At 38.4% G+C, this 23557-nt stretch overlaps 2 protein-coding genes across 3 annotated transcripts in view; one reads left to right on the top strand and one right to left on the bottom strand.

Annotated features, from left to right (window-relative positions):
- gper1 (G protein-coupled estrogen receptor 1) overlaps nucleotides 1-11998 on the top strand; it is a 33680-nt gene extending 21682 nt beyond the window's left edge. The window contains exons 1-2 of one of the 2 annotated variants that reach the window (XM_072269513.1): nucleotides 7142-7208; nucleotides 9950-11998. In XM_072269513.1, the coding sequence (XP_072125614.1) occupies nucleotides 10606-11679 (1074 nt within the window). In that variant the 5' untranslated portion in view covers nucleotides 7142-7208; nucleotides 9950-10605 and the 3' untranslated portion in view covers nucleotides 11680-11998. Of the gene's footprint in view, nucleotides 1-7141; nucleotides 7209-9949 lie in introns of those variants that run through there. The other variant, XM_072269512.1, reaches the window with a different exon arrangement.
- LOC140203032 (cholesin-like) overlaps nucleotides 1-23557 on the bottom strand; it is a 436104-nt gene that overhangs the window by 337257 nt on the left and 75290 nt on the right. The window lies entirely within an intron of this gene.

Raw genomic sequence — 23557 nt, 5'->3', positions numbered from 1 at the left:
CCACTACCGAATGAACTATCTGAAAGGTTGTTTGGTTATCTGTATATTATTCGCATTTTGGAAAGAAGATTTATGAAGGTTACTTGGACATTCCATTGAGAGGCTAATAAAAGAAGATAAGGAGATTTGTTCATTATTGCATATTATTGATTTTCTTTTGGAAAGAAGATTTATAGTTCAAGTATGACTGTTTAAATAATTATTCGGACATTCAACTGAGTAATGAAGATAAGGGTATCTGGTTCTTTAACCTAATACCTGGTTTGATGGTTTTTTTGGTTAAATATACTATTAACTTTTTTTTCTGTCTTATAACCGAATTTAAAGATTTTTTCAGGGACTTAACAGTAAACTTAAAGATGGCGCTGGATTATTTTGGTTCTGTCTTGTTTAATAGATAATGGAATGTAAATACTTTCCTTTGTTGAGACTTTATCGTCTTTATTACAAGGTCACTCTAATTTTTTACTCACTAGGGGGAGGGAAAGAAAATACAGACAGAGTGGTCCTTGGCTTTGTATCTATCATAGATTGCTTGCCTTTCCTTTGGGCTTTCGGGGAGGGAGGTGGGGTTAGAGTTAGAGTTAGGAGTTCTTTCCCATTGGGTGGCTCCGCAGCATGCATGTTTTCTATGTGGTTGTATTCTTCATCGCCGCCATTTTTGATAATCCCGTATTGGTATGTGCTCTGCACATGTATAACGTAGAAAAAATTATAATGGTATTTAAATGGATTAATGTAATAAGTTGGAATGTATGTGTTTGGAATCATCCTATCAAACGAAAAAAGACTTTTAAAATTATTAATCGATTCCAACCTGATATAATTTTTGCTCAGGAGGCACATATCAGGGCGGGAGATCAAAATAGATTTTTTGGATGGTGGAGAGGCTTGCAATTCCATTCTACCTCTCAGAGTAAAACTAAAGGCGTGTCTATCTTTATTAAATCCAATATATTTATTCAAGAGGATATTGAATCAGATTCTAATGGTAGATTTTTAATTGTTAAAGGAGTGATCTCTAACAGAAAAGTTGTTTTGGTCAATCTGTATGCTCCTAACTTAGATATCCTTCTTTTTTTAAAAAGGTATTTGCTTTACTGCCTGATTTAAATGAATATATGTTGATAATGGGCAGGGATTTTAACTGTTGTTTAAATCCTATGATTGACAAGAGCTCAACCAATCAGCAACTTCCAAATCGTTCCGTGTCACTTATTAATTCCTTTTTGATTGATTTCGAATTGATCGAATTATGGAGGCATCTGCATCCCGATAACAGAGAATATTCCTTCTTTTCACGTCTATAAAAAAAATATTCGCGGATTGTTTATGTTATAATCCATTCCCGCTTATTGCCTAGTTAAAAATTGTGAATATGACGCTATTGCTATATCTGATCATGCACCTCTGAGTTTGTCCTTTGAATGTGATGATGTCATTCTTGCCTGTCCACCATGGTGTATGTCTCAGACATTATTGCAAAACTCTGACTTTGTTAGTTTTATTGAAAACCAGATAAAAGAATTTTTCTTTTAAATGATATAGGGGATACGTCTAAATTAATTATATCGGATACATTTAAAGCATTTTTACGTGGTCAAATAATTTCTTATTCAGCTAAACATAAAAAACAGACTAAAGAAGAATTAGACAAAATTTCAAAACAAATTAAAGATTTAGATAATATTTATTCAATTTCCCCTAATATTGATTTATTCAAACAAAGGGTGGAACTTCCATCACAATATAACCTATTATTAACTCATCCCATTGAAGGCTATTTGCTTAAGTTAAAGAGCTAATTTTATATGTTTGGAGATAAAAGCAACAAACTGCTCGCATCTCAATTAAAAACAGCTGGAGCCAAAAGACAAATTTTGAAAATCAGTAGGAAAGATGGTACCCTGGCTCAGGAATATGAAGAAATTAATAAGATTTTTCAAGATTTTTATACTGAGCTTTATAAATCTCAGTGTCCAGTAGAATTATCTGAAATGAATGCTTTTGTACGAAAGATTGTTTTTCCTAAAATTTCTGTTGAGGATCAAAAAATTCTTGATGCCCAAATTACTGAAGCCGAAATTCAAAAAGCTATTTTTTTCAATGCAATCTGGTAAGGCCCCTGGACTTGATGGTTATCCTGTAGAATTTTATTAAAAAATTGGAAAATTGCTTTCTCTGTATATGTTGGAAATTTTTAAGGATTCTTTTGTGAAAGGTGATTTACCCTCTACTTTTTATAAGGTTTCTATTTCTTTAATTCTTAAAAAGGATAAAGATCCTACTGACTGTGCCTCATACAGACCTATTTCATTACTGAATGTCGATGCTAAGATTCTGTCAAAGATAATGGCCAATCGGTTGGAGAGTATTTTGGGTAAAATTATTTTTCAAGATCAAATGGCTTTATAAAGGGTCGCTATTCTTTTTCAATGTTCGGAGACTATTGAACGTTATATATTCGTCCTCTTTTAAAACTCCACGATGTGTTGTATCTTTGGATGCTGAAAAAGCATTCGATCGAGTCGAATGGAAAAATTTATTTAATGTTTTAGAGAGATTTAGCTTTGGAGCTAATTTTAATGATTGGATTAAAATGATATATAAAGCCCCTATTGCTGCTGTTGTCACTGACAATTGTAGGTCTCCTTTTTTTAGCTTTCACGGGGGACAAGGGAAGGCTGTCCATTAAGTCCTTTGTTGTTTAATTTAATAATAGAACCCCTTGTTATTGCTCTTTTGAGGCTAAAACTATCCATGAGATTTTTGTGAATGAGACCATGCATAAGATCTCTCTTTACGCTGACGATTTATTGGTTTATATATCTAATCCCAACGAATCTATTCCTACCTTGCCAAAATTTTTCAATGAATTTGGAGATTTTTCAGGATATAAATTTTAGTAAAAGTGAATTGTTCCCTTTAAAAAAAATCTGTCTCTATAAATGATAATACTCCTTTTAGAGTTACAGATTCTTTTAGATATTTAGGTGTTATAATTACTAAAAAATATAAGGATCTTTATAAAGCCAATTTTGCTCCCTTAGTAGACTCTATGAAGTATTTATTTAGCAGGTGGAGTCCACTTACATTTTCACTTGTTGGTCGCATTCATATAGTTAAAATGATGATTTTACCAAAATTTTTATATTCATTTCAGAATATCCCTGTTTTTTTGGCTAAGAAGTTTTTTGATCAGATTCATTCTACTATTTTATCTTTTATTTGGAATAATTAAAGACCAAGGATTAGTAAATGTCACTTGAAAAAGGATGGAGGTCTTGCTTTGCCTAATTTAAGAATGTATTATTGGGCTGTTAATGTGCGATACATGTCCTTTTGGTTATATTGGGTTGATAAAAACGATCAGCCAATTTGGGTAGACCTGGTACTGAAAGCTGTGAAACAGTTTTATTTAACCTCATTATTGGGAGTTGCTTTACCTATACAATTAGCTACAGTTGCTAATTTAAACCTATACCCTGTGATTAAGCATCCTTTACAAATTTGGCTCCAGTTCCGCAATTTTTTTAATCTTAAAAAATTTAAACTTTGTAGTTTAATTTATCAAAATTATTTTTTTAAGCCTTCTTTGAGTGATCCAATTTTTTTACTTTGGAAAAATAAAGATATTAATTCTTTTTTGGATTTATTTAAAGAAGATAGATTAATGACTTTTGAACAATTAGTTGATAAATATTCTCTTTCATACTCACACTTTTTACAATACCTTCAAGTTAGACATTTCTTACAAAAATATTTAAGTAATTTTCCTTACATATTGGAGGCTGACCTGTTAGATACTATTATGAGTATGAACCCTTCGATGAAGGGTTCTATTGGAAGAATTTAAAATTTATTATTACAATGGGATAAGCGTCCCTTATTTAAGATTAAACAGGATTGGGAAAAGGAACTCGATTTGACTTTTATGACGGAGGATTGGACGTGGATTCTGAAGCTGGTTAACTCTTCTTCGATCTGTGCTAGTCATTCACTGATTCAATTCAAAATTGTACATCGTTACCATTTGACGAAGGAGAGACTCTCTAAGATATTTCCTAATGTTGATAGTTATTGTGATAGATGTAAAACTGAGATAGCTACACTGACACATATGTCTTGGTCTTGTTCTATACTGGAACAGTTCTGGAAGTCAGTTTTTTCGATAATTTCTAAAGCACTTAAAATTACTCTACAGCCTAACAAATTAACTATGCTTTTCGGAATAATTCCTCAAAATATCCATGGTATTTCTGTGTCTAACCAACATGTTATTGCACTTGTTACACTGATAGCTAGGAGGGCCATTTTGTTGAAGTGGAAGGATACATCAGCTCCCACTTTGTCACAATGGTTCTCTCAAGTGATGCTATGCATTAGTTTAGAGAAAATTAGAAGTCGAACCTTTGAACCTTTATTTGATTTTGAGAAAAGATGGGGCTCATTTGCTCGTTATTATCATTTGAGCTATTGATAGATTTTCTCCACGATCTAATTGTAAAATTTTTGGTATATTTTTCTTTCTTGCTGGCGGTTTGAGTTTATTTTTAGAAGCTTTTTGTATGACCAATGGCTCTGGGGTTGTACACCTAATGGGTTTTTTTTTAAATTATCACAAAATTTTTCAATCTTTAAGATAATGTCTCTTTTTCCTTGAGACCTTGTAAGTGTTGTTACTTCGGTGTACTCGTGTTATTTTTTTTGAAATAATATAATAATAAAAAGATTTGAAAAGAAAAAAATGAAAGAAAGATCAGAAGGATGGGAGTGGTGGAGAGAGAGGGAGAGTGATTTGACCAATTTTGTAGAAGTGTGGCAGAAGATAGTGGAGGGAGGGGAAGGTATTATGGCTAGCTGTCTGTGAGTGAGTTGGAATGAGAGGCTGGTCCCCTGTCAGGTTCAGCAGCACCTCTACTTCCTTAGAAGTTTGCAAAAATTCTGTATGACATCTAATACATAATTTGACAAATTTCTATAGATGTGTGGTGGAGAGTATATTGACAGGTTGCATCACAGTCTGGTATGGAAACACCAATGCCCTTGAACAGAAAATCCTACAAAAAGTAGTGGATATGACTCAGTCCATAATAGATGAAGCCCTCCCCTCCATTGAGCACACCTACATGGAACGCTGTCACTATCCATGATCAGAGACTACCACTACCCAGGCCATGCTTTCTTCTCACTGCTGCCATCAGGAAGGTGGTACTGGAGCACTCACACTACAAAGTTCAGGAACAGTTATTACCCCCTCAGCCATCCGGCTGTTGAAGCAGTGGCAATAACTTCATTCTAATTCACTTGCCTCATCACTGAACTGTTCCTGTGACCTATGGACTCACTTTCAAGGGCTTTTCACCTCATGTTCTCAATATTTATTGCTAATTTATTATTATTTATTTCTTCTTTTGTATTTGTTTGTTCCCTTTTGCATATTGCTTGCTTGTTGGGTGCAGGCTTTCATTGAATCTATGATGGTTCTTCTATATACTGAGAATGCCCACAAGAAAACGACTCACAGGGTTGTTCACGGTGAAGTATATGTACTTTGATAATAAATTCACTTTGAACTTTGTACTTATTGGAGAGGGTCGGTGATAACTCGTTAAGTATATCAAACAAAGGGCATCTACCCAATACCAGAGCTACTCAGCCAAATCCCTTCTGAGCAACAAGGAGCTGCCACCAAAAAGCCCAGCTTTGGCGTAAGTGGCCCATCCTATGATAGGCCTAACACAAATGAACAAAAATCTCATGGGATCTTTGCTTGGACAGCTGTTGCACAAATCTGCTCATTACTGCTACATTTAGTTTGTTCCATGCAGTAGGAGTACAGTGAAAAATCCTGCTCTTCATGCAGGAAGTCTTGATTTTCCTACCCATTAGTACTAGATCACAAAGCACAGTAAAATGCGGTGCTATAGAATCTAATTAGTAGGCAAATGTCATTCATAGCAGCTGTCTGTCCTGTTTATTTATTATCCAGGACTGAAGTAGAGGTAACTCATACACTATAAAGCACAACAGATTTAATTAAGGTCTTCAATACCATTACCACAAAACAAACATACAAAGCCTATTGTTACTAATACATCATTGTACAAACAATACAGTTCCATTTGTAGGTGCTCAATAAACAACATTGTTATCATTATATGGCTGCGCAGTATAATTTTGTATGTCATGATAGAATTGAAAATCTATATTTATTTGAGGAACAAGAAGAAATGTTTTCTCTACACGCAATAAAGGCTTTGGTGTGGAATAATTGTCAACAGTAGTAGTGAGGGACCCTCCAAGAGGACCACAACTTTGTTGTAGGGTTTGGAGGCTTCCGTGCCTCAACGACCCAAGGAGCTACATTGGCTGGAGTCAGGGCCTTGTGCTTTAGCTCTTGGCAGGGTCACCCATGCCAAGCAGGTCAAAAGGTAAAGGCCAGACGATGAGTGGTCCACGGGTCCTCAAAGCTCAGGGTTTCAGCTCAGGGCCAACAACCCTGACTGGTCAAAAAACAATTGTTACGGAAACAGCAATGAAGAATCTGTCTAGACAGATAGAGATGGAGGACCTTCACTTGCTGCCCTGAACACCAGCGGCATACAAGCACAAAGTAAGTGATGAGGGAAGATTCAATAGTGCCTGCTCAAAAAGGAGTCTGACAAAACCTTGATAGGAAGGCATTTACATGGGCTCATGGGGGGAAACGAGATTGACACTAGCAGGACTCATGGGGCGGGGGAACACGATTGACACTAGCAGGACTCATGGGCAGGGGAACGGGATTGACACCAGCAGGACTCTTGGGGGGGGGGGAACTGGATTGACACCAGCAGGACTCATGGGGGGGGGAACGGGATTGACACTAGCAGGACTCATGTGGGGGGGGGGTGGGAACGGGATTGACACCAGCAAAACTGGTCTCACACGGAAGCAGCCAAACGGACTCTTTCTGTGCTGTAACCATTCTGTCATCCTGGTTCAGCATCAAGTTGTGCTGGAAAGCAGGAGCCTACATGAAAAAGTAAACAAGAGATATGACATAATACTGAAGGGTCTCAGCCTGAAACGTCAACCATACTCTTTTCCATAGATGCTGCCTGGTCTGAGGAGCTCTTCCAGCATTTGTATGTTTGCATGGATTTCCAGCATCTGCAGATTTATCTTGTTTGTGAAGAGATCTGATGTGCCACATTTGAATACAGGTGGTTTCCATTTAATATTCTTATGTGCCCTATCGTATGATGTGGGCAACCGTACTCCTTCCATGACAATGATTGTTCTTGGCAAATTTTTCTACACTGTATATAATTGTCTAATTTCATAAAACTATTTATTAAAGCAAGGCACACAAGTTTTGTAACAAAAAGATTCAGTTCCTTTTCTTCTCTCTGACTACTTCTCAGAGACAGAGGCCACAATTAATTTAGTGTGGGTTAGATACACTGTGCTGACTGAAGTTAGGAACTTATAATATCAATGACTAAACTGAGCACAGATCAAAAATGGTGAACTTACGTTGACATCTCAAGTAGTGGGCAACAGGAAACAAATGCCTCATTAGCAGCATCCATAACATCACAAAAGAATATAACTTCTTCCAAAGAATTCCCATCTAAACCATTTTGTACAAAAATTTTATTCATACACAATGCATTGGATAATATTACATATACTTTACAGAAGCAAACTACTTCAGAAGCTGTAAACTTGACAAAGCAAGGAATGTGAAATAAAAAATGAAGGGCTTGATTACATTGGAAGCTCTGGCAGATTAAGTGGCATGGGTGCAGCATCGTAAGTGAACAGTGTAGCACACAATAAACTGAAAGTGCGGCAGACTTGCTTCAAAAGCAAAATGTAGTTAGTTGAAGATAGGATCGTAACAAACTTAACACAAAAAATATCTGTCTTGACAATTTACAGCAGAGTGGATACAGAATCCCCTATTTTAATATCCAGATGAAATTTGCCATTACATCCAAATTTTAATTATGCAGAGAAATGGAACTTGGTGACATTAGTTTCCTTTTTGACTTGTTCTCATTCTTTCGCTGAAATCAAATATGCAGCAAAATGTGCAGATAATGAACACCGAGCTGCACTGTACAGAAATATGCCTTTTGTGTTTTCAATTGCCTTTTTTTGACTTTTTTTTTTACAATATTTTTCGTGGGGGGGTTGATGTCTGATGTTTTTCTTTGAATGGGTTGGTTCCATGGGTCTTTGTTTCGCGACGGTCTGTGGGGAAGATAAATTCCAGGGTTGTATACTGCACACATACTTCGATGATATGTATACTTTGAACTTCAAAATTTAAAGCAAAAGATTTAAAAGAACCTGGAGGGGCTATCTCAAATTATGAGGTGCAAAAGAACCAATTTCTCAGATTGATCGGTAAGTAAGCACTTGGTTAAGATCACTGTAAAGATCAAGGGCCTGGAAAATTGACTGTTTATTCTCCTCGATAGATGCTGTCTGACTTACTGAGTCCTTTCAAAATACTGCATGTATTGCAGTAGAAATTATTAATGAACACCATGTTTCTGCCGACTCTTTGAAAGTGCTATTCAATTAGTTCCACTGCAATGCACCACCTGATATAAATTGAGATTGTTATTAACTTTAACTCTTAAATGAATTTTCTTTAAATTGAGCCTCTTCCAAAGTGATTTTCTTAAGAGTAATAATTTCCCATGATTTTGCTATTTCCAGTTAAATTGGCAGAAAGTGTCACTCCCCTCCCTTCCAGAAAAGGTGCTGAGTAACTTGGGTTGTGTAATTTTTGTAAAATACCAGCAACCGAACCCATCCATGTTCAATGGAAAATGCTCCAGATTCAATTCGGCTTGTTAAGTCATGCAAATTCCTACAGTAAATTCATTCAGCATTTTTCAATCTTAAATTGATGCATCATATCCATATAGAAGTATAGCAATTTCAGAAAAATCAACTTCATATTCCTGTTTGCATTTATGATGATAAACCTTGCAGGATGTTTAAAATATTTTTGACATAGCTTTTTTATAAAATAATGTACAGTAATGCACATTATCAGTTGCATTGTTATAACCTCGTCTGTAAAAATAACAGTGTACCAAAAATAAAATCTAAATACCAAGTTAAATTCATTTACCAGAGATGATTCAAGGATGGAAATCGATAATAAATGTTACTTCAATAATGAGATGTTCGAAAGGAAAAATCTAGAAAATAACTTCTTGTTGTAAAGTACTTTATGGTTAATTTAGTACATAACAGCAGGTCAATGCTAAAAGCACAATACTAAGCAAGTTCTCAGTGTAACAAGTTACCTTTTTGAAGTCAGCTCTTCACTTCAAATGATACTCAGCTCTAATGAAATTCTCCTTCAGTGCAAAAGGGAGTAATTAGTACAAAAGACAGAAGCAAACATTATTGTCGATTATTAGCACAGATTTAGTATCAAATTATTGTGCAAGAAAAAAAGAGCACAACACAAATGTTAAACAGGAAATGTTAATTCTGGGCATTTACTGTGAATACCATTTCATTTTCCTTCCTTTCAAAATTGTTCCTGATTATATTTAATAGGACACATGTAGCTCCTGTGCATTTTTATACTATTAACCCTAAAGGTTTAATTATGCATATTTCAATATTAAGTTTAGTCACAGCCGGGGATTCTTGTTACGTGCCATACTTGTGTCTACATTTTGTCTCTTAAGAAAGTACAGGACATAAAAAGATATATCATTATTTGTGAAGTTTGTGAATATAATTGGACAGATTGTTTTACTGATTGTCTGGATGAATGCCCCAATGTCAATTAGTGGGGAAAAAAGATTCCAAATGCTAAGTGAAACATTTTTATTAAGTAAAGACTTCTATTCTGTACAGCATGTGTTGATCGGTATTTATTTTTCCTTTTCCTTCAACCCCATTACCCACTTCCCAATACATGCAGGATGCTCACAGAAATTCGAAGAAAGTTTATGTCTGACAGCTATTTCAACAAAAGGGGAAAAAAGATTCCAGCTAATTGCAGCAGATTTTTTTTGGGAAGCTGTCAAGTAAGAAACAATTACCAGTGCACATTCTTCAATGAAGTATTATTAATGCCAGCCATCAGAATTCAAACACCACATACACATGCGCGACTATGTGGAATGACTCTCCAGTATTGTGAGTCAAGAGCTTGGCCTTGACTATCATGAACAATATTTGTAGCAAAGGCCAGAAAAGCAACAATCACAAAGCTTTCACATCTCTTACTTCCACAACATGAATTGACAAACCACCAGACCATAATCCTCAGCTGAATCAAGGCCAAAAGAAATGCCTTTTAAACTAGAGATGAACAGGTCTACAGTTATTGAGAGGAATCACAATGAACTACGGGGACCATGCTTGTGTCCCACCCAATTATCCAACCAACAAGTAAATCACACTGCAACAGAGAATGACAGGTTAATTTTTGATATGTTGAGATGAAATGAATAAAGCATCTATCAAGACCAACAAAGGTACAGTAAATACATCAGCACTTTAAGGCACAATTAATAAAATCAATCAATACAGAATCACTGAAAATTTGAGATCTCAGAAGAAAAGATTTTGGCTATGGAAGCTCGCCTTGCATCACAAATACTATTATTTTCTAATGAAACTGAACTAAATGAATCCAGCTGTGGCAATGAAACCTTAAACTGTGGATATATCATTAAACACCAAAGTGACAAGCAATTTTATATTATCAGCCTCTTTCTATCCTGTTTGTATACAATTTTTCTATTTCCTATTGGTTTCATTGGAAATGGATTGATCCTAGTGGTGAACTTAACCCATCACAGGAAGATGACCATCCCAGACCTTTATTTTGTAAACCTTGCAGTAGCTGATCTCATCCTTGTTGCAGATTCCCTCATTGAGGTCTTCAATCTCAACGACAAGTACTACGACATAGCTATCCTTTGTACTTTCATGTCTCTCTTCCTGCAGATCAACATGTACAGCAGCGTCTTCTTTCTCACCTGGATGAGCTTTGACCGGTACCTTGCTCTCGCACAGTCTATGAAGGCCACCAGGCTCCGAACTCTACAACATGCAAAGTGGAGCTGTGGTCTGATCTGGTTGACATCCATCCTGGCTGCAATAATGCCCTTTGCTGTGGTACAAGCTCACCATACAGGGGAAGTTCATTTTTGCTTTGCAGATGTTACTGAGATTCAATGGTTAGAAGTCACCCTTGGATTTGTTATCCCATTCTTCATCATTGGACTTTGCTATTCACTAATAGTACGGATTCTCACTAAAGCACAGAAGCATAACCGCATTTGGCCAAGGCGCCAAAAAGCACTTCGCATGATTGTTGTGGCTGTTCTGGTTTTCTTCATATGTTGGTTACCAGAAAATGTCTTCATCAGTTTTCAGCTCCTACTGGCCACAAAGGATACATCGGTTTCCCTGAAGAACTCACTGGAGCACTACTACCCACTCACACGCCACATTGTCAACCTGGCTGCTTTCTCTAACAGTTGCCTGAATCCCATTATATACAGCTTCTTAGGAGAAACCTTCAGAGACAAGCTTCGCTTGTACATGAAAAGAAAGGCAAGCGTATCCACGATTTACCGGCTTTGCAACAACACTTTGAACTGGAACATTCCTGTAACCAAAGAGGAATCTTTTGCATAGCAGATAATATCTCTATAAACCCAGGCTATTGAGAAAAAGGCACTATTCACATTTGACGATCTTTGGCTGTGATACGTAATTTTGGCCAATGGGTTGTAAGTTGTGTTTCCCCAAGTCAATGACTTCAAGGTGAACTAATGGATGCACAATAACAGAGTTCGACATGGAATGACAAATCTTTCCTTTTAACAATCAAAAAAGTTTATATGTCTATGACAGCAACTGCTTGCTTGGCCAATGGTACTTACCATTTAATTATAAAGGAAGTATCAAATAGCACTTGTTAAAGTGACTTACATAATATTTAATGCACAATTATATGGAATAAAAATATTAAAATTGATCAAAATTAGCCCTTACTTAACCAAGAAGAAAATCACTGGATCATTGAAATTTCATTCACTTCAAATGCTTTATACTACAGTTTTGAAACATACATTTTAATTACCAGTACAAAAATTAAGGTTGGTCATGCGTGTTTAGTTACCTACAAATTTCTAATTTGCTGTCAGCATGCTACATCTTGGCAAACAAATGTTGGTGGTTATGAAATATCAGTATGCAATTGATAAATCAGTAGTTTTATCAATTAGACATGTTGCAGTGTTCAAGATTACGTGCTCCATTTGACAATATGCCAATAGTCACATACATGCCAATATCCCTTCTCAGAAAACTGAGCTGATGGGAAGTTCACAGATGGAAATAAGTGTAAATAAAACCTATAAATTGATTGATTGACTTAAGGTACTGTGCAGACTATGCAGAGGCAAATTCAATCAGGTTGTACAGGACATAATATGAGTCTGAGTCTAACAAGAGAAAAGAGTGAGGAAGAGAGAAACAGAGGAAGGAAAAGAGAAGGACAGACAAACAGGAAGGATGAAGGTAGTGAGAACAAGAAGAGAAAAGCAGTGATGGAGAGAGAGAAAATATGACATTAGGAAAAAGTAAAAGACAGAACTCGCACTTTCACGACTTGGACACTGGCAAAGCGTTTTACAGCCAAAGAGTGTGTTTTTTTAAAGAACAGCTACTGTTGTAAGGTAGGGAACTGAGACAACTAAATTCCATCTGAGAAAATTCCACCAGAGAGCTCTGAAATAATGATCAGTGCCTCATTTTAGTGATGTTGGTTGGGCCATAAAAATGTCAAAACACTGAAACGAACACACTCAAGTTTCCTAAAATTCGGAGTTCTAATGAATGGTCGTCACACTGAAACATTAATTCTGTCTACCTCTTCACAGAGCTGCCAATACCTGCTAAGTACCTCCAATATTTTTGGAATTTATTTCAGTTTGCCAGAATCTACTTTTAAGTTGCTAAACGTGCCCTAGAATCTTTGCTAACAGTCTAATAGACACAGCTTAGTTTATCAGTCAAAACAAGCACCCCAATAGTGCACATTCCTTTTGTACTGGACTGGAACTTACTGGAGTAGGAGATGAAAGAAGGTTAATAGCACTAAGTAACAGAATAGAATTTTTTTTTAAAAAACAAGCTGCTAGAGGACATCAATGATCAGGCAGCACCTTTGGAAGGAAATGGACTGTCAATCTTTCAGGTTAAGACCCTTCATCTGAGTTCCTCTAACAGTTCCAGATTCCTGCGTCTGCATTCTCCTGAGATTGCAGAATAGAAATACGGCTTGGCCAAAGGCAAATGTGAATAAGAAATTATCGGCTAAATAATCTCACAGTAGTGAAAGCAAGGTTGAAGAAAGTTCAGGCATTAGAAAATAAGATAGACCCAGGAGTCTAATTACTTGGCTAACTCATTTTGGTAAGATCTTAATTTGTCCCTCCTTTATTCCTCCATCGCCTTGATCGACAAACTATACACAAACAGCATAAATCATTGTGGCAGTGCGAGTCAATAAAGGTGGTAAAAGTGCAAAGAGAATCCTTGATCCGACATCTAGCAATGTTTTGGTAATGTTAATGGCACCACAAAAATAAAAGGTGCTCCATCCATTCTGAAAATACCATTTGGAAAAACAAGTTCTAAATTTGGGTAATACCTTAAATACACAATTATTAATGTGCAAAATGCTTGGGGTTTCCCCAATAGTCAGGATTCCATTTATAAAGCAATTTTCACAACCTTAGAACATCCCAAGGGCTTCAATGCTAATTAACTACCCTGTGAGTGCAATCATTGTTGTAATGTACGAAGTTATATTTAAAAGAAGTGTTGCTTCATAAAGATGTAACCATCGATGAGAGATTAAGTGATCAGCATTGATATAATCTCTTCCATCACCTCAGGTCATCATGTAGTACTAAAAGCCAATTAATACTTCTGTGTTTTTCACTTTTTCAGGTTTGTGGTTTCCAAAGTGAGACTAATATGAGAACTACTTTTTTCCTACAGATGGAGTTCATTGGAGTTGAACCTATAATCATGTGACTCAGAGCCAGGAGATTGATTATGGGCATGAGGGTGGGTAGTTTGTGTGCTTGTGAGATTCTTCTGCCACTTACCCAAGGCTTTTATGTGCTCCTGATATACAGACTTAAGCTTCTCAATATTATCTCAAATGCCCTGCCTCCACTGGAGCGATAATGGGCCTGGGATTTCTGAGAGTTAATGGAGATGCTGAATTTCTTCAGAGTAGTTTTGAACATATCCTTAAGGCAAGATCCTCCCATAATAGCACTAGGAAAAGGTTATCCGTTTCCCCAAGTATAATGTCAGGCATTCAAACAACATGGCCAGCCCAACTAAGAGGCCACTAAGACCAACTAGACTAGTTGGTCTTAGTTGTTTCTTAGTTGGGCTGGCCATGTTGTTACTAGAGTCTCAGGGTTGGGATGTTGGCATGGAGGAGGACACTCGTTTTCTTGCTTATCCTTCCAGTAAATTTGGAGAAGTTTGCAAAAATGAATTTCTGGTGCCTTGAGACATCTTTTGTAGGGTTCCAGATCTCTAAAGCATAGATCACTAATTCTGTGCCAGCTCTAAGGTCATAACCTTAAAATAATCTTTTCTTCAATGCACCCAAAGCTGCAGTGGCATGTTGAAGGCAGTGGTGAATGACATCATCAATATCTACCTTCACCAAGTGATGGCGCCCAAGATATGGGAATTAGCCCACGTTTTCCAGGGTCTTGACATGAACATTTGTTATTGGAAGGCACTGTAGTGCAATGGAGGCAGGTTAATCAAATGACCTTGTCTTGCAGATATTGTGTGCAAAACCTGTTCTTTAAAACACCCCAGTGATTAAATTGACGGCGTCTTGAACCACATCACATATGGTTCATATACGATCAGTGTTCTAACAAAAGATCGGCATCCTGTTTTGCTAGGTTTTCTTGTTTCCCTCCCCTGCCTCAGCTGACCTAAGATGTTTAGTCTTCCCCTCCCCCATCATTTAACTGAACAGTCAACAAAGCAAGCACCATCTTCTCAATAGGCAAGGCCAATGCTGGAGGTGCATAGTAGGTAAATCGACAACTGTGGAAAGAGCAATGAGTGAACCGTCAGCCAGCAATCTCATTCTGAATCACATAGAGGAGATGGCCAAATGGTCCCCTCAATCTGCCCTGTCATTCAATAAGAACTATGGTGTTGTAATCCGATTGGAGCTTCAAAAGTAAAACAGGAGCTCACAAAATCACTGGACAAATTGAATTGCACTACGATTTATTTAAACAGTATACCACATCCATCTATTCAACAAGGATGCAAAATTAAGTCATTTATATATCAAGGCCACAAACAGATAATGTGATGCATGTTTACAACACAATACCTATATCAGTTTGAGGTCACAAAATATTTCCCGTTGTTTAATGGGCGGGGGGTGTGCACGTGTCCGTACGTGCACCCTCTTTGCCACGGAAAGTGACGTTGCTGCCAGGATCTAATTGAATGGCAGAGCCTACATATGCTCCTCTTTCATACACTGTTGGGAATGGAGTGGTTCTGTAATGGTCAGTCATAGTTTTTCAAAGGGTCTCGGCCCAAAATGTCGACTGCACCTCTTCCTAGAGATGCTGCCTGGCCTGCTGCGTTCATCAGCAACCTTTATGTGTGTTGCCAGCATTGTTTGCGAAACCAGCACTTTCTTCATCGTATCAAAGCAAGAGTACCAACAACCCAATAAGAGATCAAGATACGGTCCACAGGCAGTACATGTAATAGGAATAAGATTGTTTCCATTCTGTCAAAGGGCCATTACACGGAGGAAATCAATTTAAAAGTACTGTAAAATAAATCAAGGAGATAGAAATATAGTCCAAGGACATATAGCAGATCACACAGAAGTAGTTGAAAGTTGAGTTTATTGTGAATGCCCAAGCACATGAGTACACCAGTGCAACGGAAAACTTACCTGCAGCAGTATCACAAGCACACGGCATCATAACATCAAAGCAGTGCTCACAAGAAAAACAAATTATACACAATTTTTGTTTCACAATAAGAGGCAACTAGAACAAAAAGAAGTCCATTTTAGTGCAGAGTGGTGTTGCTACACTGTACCGAGTAGGGTTTAGCCCAATGGTTCAAGAACTGAATAGAAGTAACTATTCTCGAACCTGGTGGTGTGGGACTTCAGGCTTCTGTACCTCCTGCCCATGATAGCTGCAAAAATATTCTACAGACCAGATGGTGGGAATCATTGATGATAAATGTTGCTTTCTTGGAGCAGTGCCTCCTGCAGATACTACCAATGGTGGGGAGGAATGTGCCCATGATGTAGTGCATTTTAATAGAAGCAAGATGGTAAGGTATAACAAAATTATTGCCACCAACAGCAACAAGCTGCATATATGATTAGAATTAATTAGGCGTAAGGATGACGCATTGGCACAATAGAGAGTGTTGCTGTCTCACAGCTCCAGATATGATGTAAGTGTGGAGTTTGCATTTTCTCTCTGTGACCATATGAATTTGTACTTGGTACTCCCACTTCCTCCCACATCCCAAAGATGTGCTGGTAGGTTATTTGCCTGGAAAGCTATTATAAATTAACTATCTATGTAGGTTGATGGGGGAAAAAGCATCAAAAAGGGGTTGAAGACCACACGTTAGAGATAACAAGTTGCCTGGGTACAGGAAAATAAGGAGGGGGGATAGGATTAACGGGATTATTTCCCTGGGAGCTATCAAACCCCCTAACCCACGCCAGGACCAAATGGCATACCCTTTTGGCTTTATAACGGCAATATTAGAAACTTCAAAATCAGAACACATCTTTTATTGTAAACAATTAACAGAACTCTGAATTTAAGCACTAACTACATGGGAATAATGAAAGGTCATTGGGGAAAAGAGCAGGGAAATTGGACTGAAGTGACTGACAGCAAGTGAGCACTGCCGTGATGATTGAGAAAGCTCCTCTCAGATGAAATTTATGAGCAATTTTGAAAGTGAAAAGCACACTCAAGAGCGATAAAGATAATATACTTTCCTCTGACTTTGGGAGAAGCAAAGTCAAGAAGAAAGGAAACAAGCTATTCCTCCCAGAAAACTGGCAATCTAACACAGATCTATAGATATTTTTATTCCTATACAGTACTAAGGAACTGTCGCTTCCAGGAATTCAGAGATAGAAGATACTAATACAGTTTTATGGTAGTGTAGCAGTATTGGCAGTGTTCTAATTTGTTCTATATTTCATTTAAATACATAATTTACTATTCAATTAAATGGTAGTTTATCTTTATTATACCTTTTCAACTATTTCCGTGAAACTTTTGATTCTTTAGTGGGCCAAAGTGTACTAATCCCAATGTGTCCCAGTTAACCAAAATCCACTGTATTTGAAAACCTAGAAATCCCACATAGCTATGCCTCAACATGTATCTAACAGAGAAAAAAAGGGCATAGATCTGAATGGATTAAAAAAAACACATATGGGACAAATGGTTGGAAGAGCATTATTCTTATTTAATAAATTTAAAGAAACTAAACAAATTTAAAAAATGTTTATCTACAGGCTGCAGGAAAATCAAATTTTAGGTATGTAGAATATTTTCACATAGTAGTATTCAATAATCACTGCAAAAATAAGACTTTCCAGTCTAGCCAGCTCACAAAGTAGTTTATGGTCCACATAAATCTCCTTCCACCTGTCTTCACCTCATTCCACCCATATACTCTCCTTTTTCTTTCCTCAATGCATCCATGATATTTGTTTTAACTACTGTGTTCCTGACTAAGGAAATGCATTGTGAATATTTTTCTGGATACAGAAGTGGCAATCTCATATGTGTTTTATGTGTGGTGCTACATTCAGTAAGGTACTACTACATCAAGATACCCATCAACTTATTCAAGCCTCTCTACATCTAGCATTCTGTTCATCCCAAAATCTAATTACTTCATTATTGGTGGTTGTGTCTTCAGATGCCAAGAGCCCATGCTCACCAAATGTCCTCTTATATTTTCTTTCCATCTTTAAAACACATTAAAATTTATCTCTCTGACCAGTCTGTTCACCCTCTGCCACTGTTCAGAGGCATGCTACAATAGAAGTTGTGATACTAAAGCTAGTCATTGGTAAGCAAAGAATAACCTGGAGTATTATATTTTTAAGTCACACAGTTGTACAACATAGAGACAGACCCTTCAGCCTACCCGACTATACTGTCTCATCCAATTTACATACATTAATTCCACATCCCAGTGTGTCTTGTTCATTCTAGAGCCTGCCAAGGAATTTCTTAAATCTTGTTACTGTGCTTGTCCCCCCCACTTTCTCATATACAAATTTGCCGATGACACCACTGTTGGCGGAATTTCAGATGATGAGTGAGGTACAGAGTGGCTGGTTGAGTGCTATCACAACAATCCCACACTCAATGTCAGCAAGAAATACGGCAGTGCATTCAACTTGCGGACTTCAGGAAGGGAAAGGCAACAAAACACACACCATTTCTCACTGAGGGCTCAGCAGTTTCAAGTTTCTGGATATCAGCATCTCAGAAAATCTACACTGGGTCCAACATATTGATCCAATCTTGAAGAAGGCATGCCAGTGGCTCGATTTAGTTAAGAGTTTGAGGAGATTTGGCATGTCACTAAAGACTCTAGCAAGTTTCTACAGGTGTACTATGGAGAGCATTTTGACTGTTTGCATCAATATCTGGCGTGAAGGCTCCAGTGCACAGGATCAAAACAGGCCACAGAGGACTGTACACTAAGCTAGTTCCATCACAGGCACAAATTTCCCAGCCATCAGGGATATTTTTAGCAGGGAGTGCGTCAAGAAGGCAGCATCCGTCACTAAGGAACAACAGTGTCCAGGACATGCCCTTTTCCCATTATTACCATCAGCGAGGAGATATAAAAGCCTGAAGATACACACTCAGTGTTTCAGGAACACCTTCTTCCCCTCTGCCATCAGACTTCTGGACGATTTATGACACTAACTCGCTATTTTTTTGATGCTATTTATTTTATTTATTATTGTAACTTGCGGTAAGTTTTTGTGCTGTGCACTGTATTGCTGCAACAAAAGAACAAATTTCATGACATATGTCAGTGATAATAAACCTGATCATTATTCTGGCTTCAAAATTACATTATTCACTATAAAGTATTTCAGGATGTTACAAAAGGATATTATAGCCAATTTACAAATGTTTTCCTTTATTAAACCTGCTATTTTATTCTCAGCTGTCATCAAACCCATATCTAGCCAATATTGAACAAGAGAATAAATTAATAGGGTGCAGTAGAAGAATAGAACAGCAGTTTTGGACAAGTAAACAGAGCCCCAGTAGGTTGGTTCAGGAAAAGACATTCAAATCACAATATAGCTTGGAAAGTTAATTAAATATAACTGTAATCTAAGGGAATCCAATAATGGTAACAATAAACTAGAAAAATGTCATAAAAACCCATCTTGTTCATTAAGGTCTCTCATAGAATGAACTCTATCATGCTTAACCTGTCAGGCTTATGTGGGGCTCCAAGTCCAGCACTATGGTCGAGTCTTAAATTACCCTATTTATAAAATTGTAAAGGAGTGGAAGAATAAATCTAACAGTACAGAATTATCACATTTTGCCCATTACGCCTTGCCAATTATTCAGACCAGCTATGCAATTAATTCCATTGTTACTTTAAATCTTTCACTGCAGAGAGTAAAGATTCAATTTAACAACAAAAATACATTCTAACAACTAGAACACATTTATTTGCTCGAGCCAACTGTACCTTAATGTTTTTTTCCCACAAAAATCCATCAAGATGATGAAACACCCCTTTTATTATAATAAGATTATATACGGAATATTTACTTAATCCCCCTGTGAAAGTTATTATTGAAACACTTTCCACCAGTCTTTCATGAAATGTATTCTCAATCACAGCAACTTTGCCATCTCTGGTTCCTTTGCCAATTAATTTAAATACGTTGGTTGAGTGAGATGCAGCAAGTTAGATGGAGGTTATTATGAGGCGTAGATCTGTTGGATCCAATGAATTGTCAACAAAATGTCACATCGACACAGAAAGCTGACCCAAGATCGGTTGACCCTGTACAATCTGAACAGAATTAGAAAGAGCTGAGAGATCTTGTTCTACATTTTCAAGCATTACAATGTCACAGTAAGTATTCACTTCAATTAAGGTGCAATATATATATATCTGAAAAAAAAATCAATACCAATGCCTCTTATTTGTAATAGAGCAACAGAAGCCAGCATGGAAACAGACCAGTCACATCCCATTATTAACAAGCTGAATTCTGCCTGGCAGCAGACTCACATCAGTTCATTTCCTTTCACTCAGCTGACCACAGTACGGATAAACATCTTGCATTCTACTGTGATGCTGAAAGTCAGTACTCCTGCCTAGAAAAGGTATTCTGACCGAAAAGCAAACGGACAGGAAACCATAACTTCAGCCTCAGCAGGATCTATGTGCCAATAAATAGTTCCCTGTTCTATTCACATAAACTTACAGCACAAACAACGGCCATTTGACTCATGCCACCTCCTAGGTTTATTGAACATGAATACAGTTGATGTTTCGGACAGAGACCCTTCATCGGGACTGCCCAGTCCTGTCCCAAAGAAGGGTCTCGGCCCAAAATGTTGACTGTTTACTCTTTTCCAGAGATGTGGCCTGTCCTGCTGAGTTCCTCCAGCACTGTATGTGCTGCTTTGGATTCCCAGAATCTACAGATCTTCTCGGGTTTGTGATTTACAAGTAACTGTTATTAATGTTGCAAGAAAAGAGAGTTGTTTTGCCATCATGACACGTTTTTGTAAGCAGCAGCAGGTATAGCTTGCACAACTTCACTAATTTATTAAAACTCATTCAATTTTACTTCTATTCAGAAGTTGCCATTTGACAGTATAGAAATGAAAATTTCACTCAGCCAAAAAGTCTCTTTTTCTCATCAACTCAATCCAGGTGGGAAAGGTTGAAGATAGATATTGATTAATTATCACACTGCTCAAGTAGAATCAAGTTAGTCTTCAATCTATCTTCTTCACTAGTTCCTCAACACCTGAAAGTTCTGCCCTTTGAGACTGCAGGCATCCTGAACTCTGCAAGGAGATGGCAGCTGTTGGTGGACCTCGAACGACAGCTGAAGTTCCTAAACCATATCGCAACCACCGCCCTGCAACCAGACATTATCCTAGTGTCTGAGTCTACTAAGCAAGTGGTGCTGCTGAAGCTGATAGTCCCATGGGAAGATCACTTGGGCTTTTGAAAGGAAGCTCTCCAAGTACGCAGGACTGGTCAGCAACTGTCAGCAGGCTGGATGGAGAGTGAGGTGTATCCCAGTGGAGGCTGGATGTAGGGGATTCACAGCCTGTTCTTTAGCCAGAGCCCTCAGCAATTTGGGCATCGAGAGAGAGAGGAAGAGGAGAGCCATCCGCAGTACCACCGATGTGTCAGAGAGGGCCTCAAGATGGCTGTGGCTCAAAAGAGGACAGCCATGGAGTCATAAGTAGCTAGCCATCTGGACACAAGCTGGGGTCTGATCAGCCCCGGCTGGGTCACCTGGAGGAGGGTGTATGATGTTGAAAGACCCGAAACACCCGATGATTCCAGGAACATCACTGAAGATGTGTCCAGAGGCATCAGTTAGATGTATGTACACAGCTAAGAGATTGAAAAAATGGTTAGCAATAATAAATAATTTATAATCAAACTAGACCCTTTGAATGTTCCCATAAAGTGCTCTTTTACTTATGTACCTTCATGTTTGTCAATGTAACTTATAAGCAAATGTTAGATGAGGTAGATGATTATGGAATAATCAAATCTGCAGAAGAGGCTCTTTCAGAGTCACTTGTTTTTAATTCAATGTCCTTACGGTAAATGCAAAGGTGCCAGGAATCCAAATGTTGAAGTGAATTACCATCTCCAATATAAAAGCAGCACACCACTGCATTTATCAAGCACTGCACGCTTGAGCACATCAGCAAGTGTGTAGATAGAGTGACATCACAAAAACAAATAAAAGTTTTCCCCAATCAGAAAACATGGATGAACAGAGAAGTTTACCTCCTGCTCAAAGCCAGAGATTCAGCCTTCAGGTCTGGAGACCGGGAGGCTTACAGCTCAGCCAGGGCCAACCTGAGGAGGGCAATCTCCCAGGCTAAACGCATATGCAAACAGAGAATCAAGGAGCATTTCAACTCCTCGGACCCCCAGCGCATGTGGCATGGCATACAGGTCATTATAGACTTCAAACCATCTAGTAGTGCCCCCTTCCAGCTCTGCTTCCCTCCCCGATGAGCTTAATTACTTCCACGCTCACTTTGACCAAGAGAACAAGGAGGTCACCCTCAAAGCGGATCTCCCACCTGGTGAACTGCCTCTCTCACTTTCCACCTCCAATGTTTGCGCCACCCTGAGCAGGGTGAATGTACGGAAGGCAGCTGGTCCGGATGGAGTACCTGGCCGCGCGCTCAGAGTCTGTGCTGAGCAGTTGGCCGGGGTCTTCACGGACATTCTTAATCTGTCCATGACCCAGGCAGTTGTCCCCACAAGCTTCAAAATCGCCACCATCGTGCCAGTGCCAAAGCATTCCACTGCCACGGGCCTCAATGATTTCCACCCAGTTGCACTCACCCCCATCATTGCAAAGTGCTTTGAGAGACTGGTTCTATCACATCTGAAATCCTGTCTGTCCACTACCCTGGACCCCCATCAATTTACCTATCACACAAACAGGTCAACAAAGGACGCCATCTCAATGGCACTTCACTCTGCCCTGACCCACCTGGACAGCCCCAACTCTTACGTCAGAATGCTGTTCATTGACTTTAGTTCGGCATTCAATACTGTGATCCCCTCCAAGCTGATAGCCAAACTTCACCGGCTTGGTATCAGCTCATCCCTCTGCAATTGGACCTTTGACTTTCTGACTAACAGACCCCAATCAGTTAAGTTAGACAACCTCTCCTCCTCCACTGTCACCCTGAACACCGACGTGCCTCAAGGCTGTGTGCTGAGCCCTCTTCTGTACTCCCTTTTCACCTATGACTGCGTTCCTGTACATGGTTCTAACTCCATAATCAAGTTCACAGACGACACCACAGTGGTTGGCCTGATCAGAGGGGATGACGAAACGGCCTACAGGGACGAGGTCCAGCACCTGGCCGTGTGGTGTGCCGACCAACAACCTGGCCCTTAACACCCAGAAAACCAAGGAGATCATTGTGGACTTCAGGCATGCTAGGAGCCGGACTCACGTCCCCATCTACATCAATGGAGCTGTAGTGGAGCATGTATCAAGTTTCAAATTCCTTGGTGTCCACATTTCCGAGGATCTCACTTGGTCCCTGAACTCCTCCATTCTGGTCAAAAAGGCTCAATAGCACCTTTATTTCCTGCGGAGCATCAAAAAAGCTCACCTCTGCCCCAGGATACTGATGGACTTTTACCGCTGTACCAT

The sequence above is a fragment of the Mobula birostris genome, chromosome 9 (assembly GCF_030028105.1).
Source record: "Mobula birostris isolate sMobBir1 chromosome 9, sMobBir1.hap1, whole genome shotgun sequence".
Lineage (NCBI taxonomy): Eukaryota > Metazoa > Chordata > Chondrichthyes > Myliobatiformes > Myliobatidae > Mobula > Mobula birostris.
Note: the sequence above shows the minus strand (reverse complement) of the source record. Positions and strands in the feature narration are given on the sequence as shown.